Source organism: Tachypleus tridentatus, chromosome 1 (assembly GCF_004210375.1).
Source record: "Tachypleus tridentatus isolate NWPU-2018 chromosome 1, ASM421037v1, whole genome shotgun sequence".
Taxonomy (NCBI): domain Eukaryota; kingdom Metazoa; phylum Arthropoda; class Merostomata; order Xiphosura; family Limulidae; genus Tachypleus; species Tachypleus tridentatus.
Window position 1 is genome coordinate 34,960,503 of NC_134825.1, and position 11,849 is coordinate 34,972,351.

The following is an 11,849-nucleotide window of genomic DNA, read 5'->3' on the forward strand; positions in this document are numbered from 1 at the left end:
GAGTGTACTCTTCCATCTGAAAGTTTAAATTGCACTTCTAATACAAATAAACCATATTTTTTATGATGTTTAAAAATGTTTGTTTGTAATTAATGCACTTTATTCTGAAGTAGATGTTCAATTATTTTGATAGTGTTAGTGTTTAATTGTTAATTTTTTTTTTTAAATTATATAATTTAAGAAACGTATTCGAGTGCCAGGCTTTTATCACACTATGTTATTATGTATTATAGTTTCTGAATTAAAAGAATCTTTCCATTTACACTAGGGATGGTGCAATAACATTGCTTGGAACGTTGGTCCGTTGACAGCCAGCCAATATCGACTGGCCATCGAGAGATATGAATGGAACAAAATACAAAAGTACAAGTCCATTGTTCCATTGGCTCATTTAACATGGAATTTGGCTAGAAACATCACAGTGTCAGATCAAAAACTGTATAAATTAATAAAGTGAGTGAACTATTTTTTTCTTTTTGTAATCCAGCTAGAAAAGTTTCAAGGTATTGTTTATTCTTTCCTAACAGACATTGTTTGCTTCAGAGTAAACTTGTACAATGAATAAATTAACAGAATGAGATTTCAATAGTTATAATGTGCTTGTATATTTCACTTAAAATATTTTTTCAGAGCTTTAACCTCAGAATGATTAATCTTGGTATCTGTGTTCTTCACAGGTACTGTCTAATGAAGACATTACAAATGTGCCAGCTGTCTATTGATTTAGTGAAAACTCTTAAAAAGAATATTAGGTGGCATGGCCGAGGAAAAAATGAAACTGCACATTATTGTGGAAATTGTGAGGTACTAATGTCATATAATTTTCCACACAATTATGGGGTTATATAATGTGCTTGAATTTATTTTAATTTCTCTAACTGTTCTTATCCAGGCAGATCTAATGCTAGGAACTATTTCTGAAGATTAAATTATTTTCTTAACATGTAAATATAACATTTTTCATGAAGTAGTAATTTTTGTAATAGAAGCAATTCTTTAACTTGGTAATGGATAGTATGAGAACCTTTTTTCAGTATAGCTGTAAAGCAAAATTAAGTTTAGGTAATTTGATTTAGACTGCTTTTTTCTTTTTGTTAGAAGTAATCTCTTAATTTTTTAGCCATACTGTTCAGCTGAAATAAGAAGCATGGAAGTTTTAAATTATCTTTTTCATGAGAGACTGAGAAATGATTTACCCTTTGAAATAATATTGGATGACATAGAAATATTAAAAAAAAAATAGTTACATAAGAATAACACAATATGATTAATATTTTTATTTGTGGAACAAATATTTGACAGTGTTTAAAAATAAGATTAAGCTTCCTGATAAATTCTACTATTTAACTTGAAACGTGAAACATCTTTTAGCTTGAAGTGTTCAACATCCTGTTTGTGAAGGAGGTGGACAGGAAACACATGGTTCATTGTCTTCACTGTGCCATGAAAGACAACTCAGAACTAGAAGAGTTTGTCATTTTGGAGGAGTATACAATGGAAGATCTAATGGAAGTCTACAACAATTTTATTCTACATCCAGTAAGACTATCTTTATGTACTTTCTATAAGCAGTATAATCACAACTTCTTAAAAACCATTAAGAAATACTACAAAGTTGTGAAAACTTACAAAACCTAATCTTTCAGAATCTTCAGGCTAAGTGAAGTGATTCAATAGGTGTAAAGTAGATCTTACAAGTATGTTTGAATATTTATGTTTTGTTATTTTTGTATTGTATTAACTGTGCCATCCTGATATGACCTGATGATTTGGGTGCTGAACACACAATCTATAGGTGATGAGTTTGGATCCTCTTCTCCTCATCAGTAAACATGTTCACCCATTTAATCATGGGAGCATTATAATGTCATGGTTCAGTCCACTATTCATTGGTGAAAGAGTAGCCCAAGAGTGTTGGGCAGTGTTAAGTAGCTGTCTTCCCTTTAGTTTATCATTGCTAAATTAGGGATTACTAGCACATATTAACAGCCCTTAATTAGTTTTGCATGAATTAAAACAACAACATAAAAGAGAAGCGTATAAATAGATGTATGACAGTGCTTTTTATCTTCCATATTGACTCTTTGAGCAACAACTATTCACATTTGTAAACATTATTTCATGTGGAATTTTTTATCAAAAACTTGGGGAATACTGAGCATCAACTTGTAATGTAAAACAATTGTTGAGTGAAAAACACATGGAAACATCTACATGATATGTATCGGGCTTCAAAGATATATAGCTTGATTTTTTGAGTGAAAAACACGGAATATTATATGATATGCATACGGTTTTGAAGATATATAGCTTGTTCTTTGAAGGTGAAATGGCATGTATACTAATTTATAGATGTGATAGACTAGGTTTTAATTAAGTCATCCTAAATATAGCTGTATAAAATTCCATATTACCGTATGTGAATTTTTCTTGTTGCACTCTGGCTTTCAAGCTTGGTATCAAGGTAATTTTATAGTTAAATAGGTTCAATAGTTATTTTTTGGTATTTTTCCTTTTTGCATATATTTTCTGTACATTGTCTTTCAATAATTTCATTTATCATAAACTTTCTCTATTTCAGCTGCCAACAGCTTCAACTACTGCCACATGACACCTTGAAACTAGCTTCTAGAAATTACAGACATGCTCAAGACGTTTGAAAGTTTCGCACACACTGCTATAAACAAGTTGTTAACAGTTCAACATTTGTTTCTGTTGGAAATTCTATAGGCTGAGATGATATAAAAGCAGTCTATTTTTTCTAGGATGAATGACCTTGTGTTGTGAATTCTGAACAATGTGGAAAATTTTGTAGATTTCTCCAGTTTTTTGTGTTTGGTTTGTATATCTTCCAACTACAGTGTTAAATTTGTGTAATGTATGTATAGGTACAAACATGTGATAATATGGACTGTTTTTGAGGCATTTATTTATCCACCTTCAGGTTATAACAGCTGACTATAAGGACTGAAACCAGCATGAAATCACAACTAGATGAGAAGAAATTAAAAGTTCCTTTATTGAAAATTTGAAGCCCATGCAAAATGCAGTGTGATTACAGCTTTAGCCATTCTTTGTGGTGAAATTGTTTTTAAGATAACAGAGATAACATACTTAAGTGCATTTGGTGCAATTATATCATTTTGCATATACAGCCTTATTCTGATGAAGACACTTTAATGCATGCATAGCTCAATGAGAAAGTATTGATGCTTTGCTAGAAATAATACATGAAGTGCTAGACTTTGAGTTATAAAATGGTTTCCTGACAGTGTTGAGGTTTGGCAAGGTACAAAAATTTATTTGACTGATATTTTTTATGTTTTCATTTTACAAGATGGATTACACTACGGCTTGTTGTAAAGTAGATTCTAGATAATGATTTATGGATTTTAATCAGATGTAGAACCACCAAACAATTCAATATTAAGAAGACAAATTTTTGATATAAGATGTAAAATTGGTTCAAAATATCTAGAATAGTTGACACTTCCTTAGTTACACACTGAACTTTTTAATATTTATATATATATATATGTAGTCAGTTCCAACAATAGTTATGTTAGCCATCAGGAGTTCAAGTCTAATATTTTGTTTAACATGTTCACTGCCACCAGTAGTATTAATAATTCTTACTCTAGTGCCATTGAAGAAGTGACAAGAAGAATTAACAGTGACCCAAACTCATGCCACAGGAGAAATTTGGCTTTTGTAACAAAGGGTTGATTGTGACCCACCTGTGGGACACGTGGCAGCAAATGTGTTAATTCACTTACATTTTTGTCTGACACAAAGATTAGTTTATATCACAATACAATTTAAAAAAAAGGGTAGCCTTTTGATATTATTATGCCAAAAATAATGTTAACTCATTTAGTTGAATATTATGCACAACATTCACTGCCAAGTATAGTATACAGATGGGTTAATGGTCTGTTGACCTAAAGTATTCCACAATTTCAACTGTCATAGGTATTACATAATTTTATTATTAGTCTTAATATTTTGCTTTAGTTAATGAGAGTGTAGCAGTTTGTGCCAAACTTAAAGCACAAGTGAAGTTTATTGTTAAGTAACAGTTATGTGAAATCCCATAAGGCCAACTGCTTTTAAGATCAAGCATTTCAGATCTTTAAAAAAAAAGTTACTTAATTTATGGAAAATGGAAACCTAATTTATTTCCAGCTGGTCAGTATGTAGGTTTGGAATTTTAGCTCATCAAACTATGCAACGTAATTCATAATATACTTTTGCCACTGCTGAAAACACTGCCATTTTATCAAACTGTAGTTTTTAACTAAGCCTTGTCATTTTTAGGTGACAGAATCATAAAGAGTCGTGTCATCCTCACTGTTTAAAGCACATATGGGTAGTTTTATATATTAACCTTCACTGGTTGAAGATTTTGCTGGGGCACCCAAAGTAAAAAACTCTTGAAGTATATTTCATACGTATGTTTGGATTACCATGAAAATATGTAATAATAACTTGCTGTACATTGTTCTTATTGAAAATTAAGTTATTGATATAATATTTTCATTTTTCAACACTTAAATATGTCATAGGTGTGTATATATACGTATATATATATTTTAAAACTGTTCAAGGAATGGGTTTGTAACATAGTGAAAGATAATATATTTCATGTTCCACCTTCATAAAAATATACTGTGAAGAAAACATAATGGGTGTAATTCACTGAAAAACTGGATTGTTTTGAACTTATTTTTGTGCACGAGAGTATGAAGGTTAATCCAAACTAAAAAAAATTATACTACAAGCAAAATAATTCTTATTACAAAATTACACAAATCTGGATTTTTTTACTGCTAGAAAATGGAAACTTCTGATATATTATTTTGCAAAAATTTCTGTATGATTGAATCACAGGATGGCAAACTTGGATGGATATGCCATGTATATTTGACATCACTGCAACAGAGATGCAATATTTCAAGTTTCCATATACAGCTAAAGGTGCCTGTGACACAAACTTGCAGAAGTTTTTCTGGAATAGTAAAGTACAAAGTATTTACAGTTGTGAATAATTTAAGCCAACCGTACAGGAACATAGGGTTGATGGTTTATGTGATTGTTAAAATACTAAATTCAGTTTTGATAAGAATTTCATTCTTCATATTACCATGAATTCACAAGAAGCAAGAATTGCTCTTTTCTAAGTTTAACTAACAGAAGAGTTAATTCTTATAGCACTGCCACTTTGATAGATATATACTGTTTTCACCATGTGCAAACCAAGGTAACAACTGAAACGTTATATGTATGTATTCACATAACTGAAAACCTTCTAAAGGATTTTTTTTTCTGTGGAAACTGTTCCTCTGCTTTTCTTGAGATAAAAGTAAGTGAGGTGAATTTGTATAAATATTTCGTTTTTATTTTACTATATATATGTATATTTATCAAGTAGATCTCAATGTGTGATTTTGTCACTTGTTTGTAAATGATCATCAGTTAATCAGAACGTGAAACTGACAATTGCTCAGGTATTTCAGACTATTAGTGTAGTAAATTAAACATTTGTAAACTGGCATAAGTGATTTCAGTTAGGTCAAATTTGTAACACCATAATTTGTCTTCTTGCCATGGGAAGACGTTCTCTTGATCTCAGTACAATATGTGACATGTCAGTACCTAACGTCTTTTAACAAGCTGTCTATTATATTTATGTATTTAAAGAAAACCTTGCCCACAATAAAAAAAGTAATTTTTGATCTGTGTATTTTTTTAACATCAACTGATCATTTTTTAAAACTATACTGAGAATATCATCCAGTTTTGTAATTTATACGGAAATGCATAATTTCTTAAAATAAGCTTATTTTTTTAAATTAAGAGACACGAAAAAATCGTACATTTATATGATTAATGCAAACTTCAAAAGATTTACTAAATACTTGAAAACGAGATGGTGTTACTATTAAAGCTTACAGTATAAGGTGATACAAATATTTCTTGGGACATAATTAGGCCTCATAAATTTAAATGCCAAAGACCTGATGAAATCTTCCATATTGCCAACAACGAGTTGGCGAACATTTAAACCTAACAGTCTTTATACAAATCAAATTGCCGGCCAGGTGGGTTAAGGCGTTCGACTCGTAATTCGAGGGTCGTAGGTTCGAATCCCTGTTGCACTAAACATGTTCGCCCTTTCAGCCGTGGGGGCGTTATAATGTGACGGTGAACCCACTATCCGTTGGTAAAAGAGTAGCCCAACAGTTGGCGGTGAGTGGTGATGACTAGCTGCCTTCCCTCTAGTCTTACACTGCTAAATTAGGAACGGCTAGCGCAGATAGCCCTCGTGTAGCTTTGCGCGAATTTAAAAACGAACCAAACCATATCAAATTAAACTCGTTGCAGGAATTTAGGTTTCAAAAAAATCTTTCAAATCTGAAAAAGATTTAGTGGCCTAAAATACAACAGGAGGGTGTCGGAAACTTTTGCTTCTCTTTATGTCGCGCGGTAAATAGGTTAATATCAAATGAATTTGATAGAGCATAGTGGGTTTGGTTTAGTTTTTCTTAACATGTAAGAGGCCCTAATTTCCTTTATGTAACGATTGTTAATTTCTTTGTATGATCACAATAAAATCATGACTGTTAACATTCGGTTAAGAACATTGGCCCGGCATAGCCACGTGGTTAAGGCACTCGACTCATAATCTAATGGTCGCGGTTTCGAATCCCTATCATACCAAACACGGTTTCCTTTTCAACCGTGGGGATGTTATAACGTTACGATCATTCCCACTATTTGTTGGTAGAAGAGTAGCCCAAGAATTGGCAGTGGGTGGTGGTGACTAGCTGTATTCCCTCTAGTCTCAAACTGTTAAATTAGGAAGGGCTATCGCAGAAAGACCTCGTGTAGTTTTGCGCGAAAATTCAAAACACACAAACACGTAGAATGGATTGTTGAAGGACGCATAGATACGAGGAAGATGTCCAATAACAGCTTAATTTGTAAACAGTTTCGTTTTGAGTTTATTTATCATAGGAAGAAAGAGCTATATTCTATTACAATTTACAGTAAGATTTGGTTTCAAAGTTCTTTATTGTATTCATTATTTTTTATAAGCTGAGATAATACACTAGGACACAGTTTTCCTTATATTGTGTGTCAAGGTCGTCACGAGTACGTAGTTTAAAATGTTAACAAGTAAATAAAGGAGATTAACATTCTCTTCATTCATTCTATGCTGGGGCCAAATCCTCGCCCTGCCAACCATGCTCGCTCTTTCAGTCTAGGGGCATTATATGTGACGCTCAATTCCGCTATTTTTTGGTAAAAGTGTAACCCAAAAGATGGCGGTGGGTGGTGATAAGTAGTTGCCTTTCCTCTCGTCTTTCACTGCTAAATAAGGAACGAGTAGCACAGATAACCTTCGTTTAGCTTTGCGCGAACTTCCAAACCTTCATTCTACCCCTAACTACAACCATTACATAAGCTTCCAGACGGTTAAATATACATCCGCATGCAAATATAACTTATCAAACCCCACTCCTTTGAAAGGTAAGGTTAAATAATGTTTTTTGTGTCTTTATTGGGGAAAATAAGTGGGATAATTATAAATCCATGGACGATAATGGACGTTTTTACACCTATATTATAGTTAACAAGCTCTGTGCTTTACATTTGGCTGAATATGAACAAACCTATTCCATATAACTTCAAGCTGCCCCTTCGCATTATACTGAAATTTAAATTATACTTATAATGCAAATTATGATAACCCACATACAGTTATTTCAATTAAAACCTATCTGTCATTTATTCACCCAAGTCACTAAATGATCTAAATCCTTTTGTAAAGTAGCAGCATCTTCTTAGCTAGTAACATCAAATGCTTATGTATAATTAGAAAAGTTTAAGTAATTCATTGACCCTTCCTTCATCTATGTCATTGATGTAATTTAAATGGAGTTAAAGGCCCTAGGACTGAGCTCCGATGTAATTCACTTGTGACATTAATCTAGTATCACTGAACTCTTGTCCCTCAGTTGCATAGCGGTATGTCAACGTACTTGCAATGCTATAAATTGTGTTTCGATACCTGTGGTGGAGAGCTATAGCCCATTCTATAGCGTTGTGCTTCAAAAAGAAAGAAACTGAACTGTATTTATGACAACCCTCTGCTTTTTTTCATTCAGCCACTCTTCTATCTAATTAGCTAACTTATACCCCACACTTCTAGCGATATATTTTTTTATAAACCTTTTAGGTAGCACCTTGTCAAAGGCTTTTTAAAAATCCAGACACCCCAAATCTACACCCTTACTCTAATTTAAATAAGTAGTAACTTTTCAAATAATATTAAAAGTTTTGTAAGGCAAGTTATTTTAGTGAAACGATGTTGGTTATCCAATAAAATTCTAAAATTTTAAACTTTGTTTAATGTCTTTGTAAAGAATCTATCAGACTTTCCATACGTTTTCACATAACTGATGCAAGACTAACTGGCCTATAATTACTGGATGATAATGTTGTGTAACCGGTAATTATTAACTTCAATACTCTCTTGTCATGATGATTCCATAAAATTAACTTAAAGTTTTTTTGTTTTTTTTAATAATATAACACAAAGTGTTTTAAAGGCATACAGATGAATACTTACAATTTAAACACCTTCACCAATGACTTGTGAAAAAACACATGCTGGTTTGTTTTCTCAGGAAATCAATGTAGACAGTATGGCTGCCGAACCGTGTCCTGGTATACACTTAAGACAAAAATAATGGAACTTCTTAAGGGACATTATTACTTTTCTTCCATTTAAAAATATATATATATTATTTCATTTTTGCATTGTCTTATATACGATTGGTGTTTAAAATTTCCACATAATTCCTTCATCCAGGAATGTAAGTATGCTAGTGGTAGATACAATATCATGTTTTCATTACCAGTTTCCACACGTTTTTTCGAAGATATGAAAATAAAACATAACGTTTCGTAGTGCGGTTCCGTGTGGCCAAGATCAAAAGAAATGTGTTAGGTGTTATGGCCAAACAACATCTAACTTTGTGAAATGAAATACATAAGATGAAGAGTTAAGTCTACGTGGAATCACCAGTTTCTTATTTTAAGTTTCAAGCAAGCATTATTTGTTAAAATATTCTACTGTATTTTTTTCAAATTTTTGAAAATTAAATACATGTTAGATATTCAAAACTGTTCTGTAGAGTTAATAATTAGTTTATTTAGTGATCTAATATTTAATGATTATTTAGTTTTTATAAGAAGAGTGTTACAAATTAATTATTTTAAAAGCAAGAGTTGTAACAAGTTTCGTTATGTAACTCTGTGCGAGTCGTGTTGTATATGTAGTTTAATCGTTGTAATAGGCTTTTGTAATAATGTTGACGTCATCTTACTCAAAGCTTCTACGTTTCTCTCATTATGTTTAATATATTTGTTACTAGAGGGCTAAATATTTCTAGACTTTTCTATCGCATGTCATAAACACATTCAGATACAGAGATGAAAGAAGTAAGTAAGTAAAAGTAACAAAAAAGTGAAGTTAGCCTGCATTATCGCGAGTGTAGCCACAAGGAGTATATAGCAGTGAGCTTCACAGTTTATATTGTAATATTAGATATATAGTAGAATAATTTCTCTTGTTAAAAGATATTCTAAAGTAACTGAACCCACTTGCCTAGACTTTGATGAAAAATAGACAATTATTTAAAGCTCTTTACACAACTGAGATAGCAAATAGTGTAATAATTCTTTGTGCATAGATTTTACCTGTTTCAAATATATTATTTTAAAACAAGTGAATTGTGTCTTGTGCGTTTATTGTTGAAATTTATTGCCAACAAGTCACAGACTCGTCTTATAAAGAATCTAACACCAATACAAAAATATGACAAAACATCTTCATTATTCAGAACAATAGTTAATTACTTTTTCTAGTGTTTCATGAAAAACAACATTTTTCATGTATGTTTTGTAACCTCCTGTGTGTCCTTGATTATAATTGTAGCTTATGTATTGATACAGATTTACTCTTATACATATATTTTAAAATCTATGTTTGTTTCAGTTTAATATATATTTAGAAATGCATGTAACGCATATCGTTAAATGTGTATTGCGAAATTTCCGCCTTTTCTCTAAATATGTATAAGTTTCTCGAGCGTAAGAATGAACAGTGTATGTATGGAATATTCCACTGATTACTAGTTGAATTTTCGAGAATCCCGCCTAATGAGTATAAACGGTAGCTATCACAACATGCAGGGAGACAGTTTAATATTGTTGGTTTGCTACAGCCAGTTTACTGAAAGCATCGAGAAGTTATATTTGTGATCAACACTTACACTGCACAACAAAATTTTTGCTTCTTGAACACTGCTGGGTGTTCCTTATAGATATTTGGCTGCTAATCACCAAAATCACATCCAAATTTGCCCATCACGTACCGTTTAATCGAAATCTTCAGTTTTGCTGCAATGGAAAAACGATATCAGGGCAACTGGAATCCGTCAATGCTTGCTGATTATTGTTGGACACTGCAACGCGATGCACTGGACATTGAATACAAACGAAAACCAGGAGCAAAACACTTTTAATTATGTTGAACTTAATACCGTATTAGAAACATAGACGCAATTAAATACGTTATTGCCGGTAAACAGTTAACTGTCTATTTCTCAGAGTTTCTACGTGATGAAGCAAAACCAAAACTATATTTGTGCATACCCACCAGTTACCTATCACAATCAGCAACCACAACTAAATAGAATAAACGAATACTGTCAAAAATGCAGAACTAAAATAAATACAGCAAAAACACAACTTGTCGTTTTTACAAAGCTGACAAAATACAAAAAAAAAAACTACAGCCTGAAATATATATGAATGGAACACTTCTTCAGACTGCCACATTGGCAAAATTTGTTGGTCTAACCTATGACTCAAAATTAACATGGATTGACCATGTAAATGAAATTAAAAGTAAAGTCTGGCGAAGAACCAACTATGCTAGGAGTCTAACTAGCAAGAATAGTGAAGCATTAACAGACAATATACTAAAAATTTACAAAACCTACATTAGACCAGTAATAGACTATACAACTCCAACATGAATAACTGTAAGTGCAAAACAATTAAAGCCAAGCTACAAACAATACAAAACACACTCTTCACAACAGTATACAGAGTTCTCAAAACCACATCATCAAAGTTCATGCACAAATATCCGAACCTACCAACCATACCAGGTAGATTCGTACATAGTACAATAATGTATTTTGATAAAAATTGGATGAAAAATGAATTATCATGCGAACTAGACATGTTGAAGATAGTCCTAAACACCTCTCCCCAATCAACATATACTTTAAACAAAAAAATAATTTATATATATAAAGGAGAGACACCATCAAACTAGACTGAATGGGCAAAAGAATATCTGTAAATGTATACCAGTACATGGACATTGCCCTGAAAAGGGTCGAAGTAATTCAGCCCACTCTGACCATAAAGCAGTAACTAACACCAACCAACACTGCATGAATATATAAGTAAAGGAAGGAGGAAGAGGTCAAAGAGCACTTGACCGTCAAGGGTACATATGATACTCAAACCCGAGAGTGAGAGAGCTTTGCCCGAAAATTCGAAACAGACAAACAAGTTATCGTATATGACTACGTGAATGCTCGTCATATGACGGTAAATACTGATTGCTTTTTTCTAAAAATAAAATGTAAGTAAATGCTTTATTAACATTTTTTTCTAATGACAAATTATATTGTAATAACAGTATATGTATAAAGAAGAAATACTTATCCTTTTCATAGTATTTCACAAAAAAACAACATTTT

At 32.1% G+C, this 11,849-nt stretch overlaps 1 protein-coding gene across 7 annotated transcripts in view; it reads left to right on the top strand.

The window, feature by feature from the left end:
- The window catches only part of LOC143245980 (lysine-specific demethylase 6A-like), a 105,757-nt gene extending 100,030 nt beyond the window's left edge, over window positions 1–5,727 (top strand). For all 7 annotated transcript variants that reach the window (XM_076492265.1, XM_076492247.1, XM_076492257.1 and 4 more), the window contains 4 exons: window positions 269–453; window positions 678–804; window positions 1,372–1,539; window positions 2,582–5,727. In XM_076492265.1, coding sequence (XP_076348380.1) covers window positions 269–453; window positions 678–804; window positions 1,372–1,539; window positions 2,582–2,611 — 510 coding nt within the window. In that variant the 3' untranslated portion in view covers window positions 2,612–5,727. The remainder of the gene's footprint in view (window positions 1–268; window positions 454–677; window positions 805–1,371; window positions 1,540–2,581) is intronic.
- The last annotated feature ends 6,122 nt before the right edge of the window (window positions 5,728–11,849 follow it).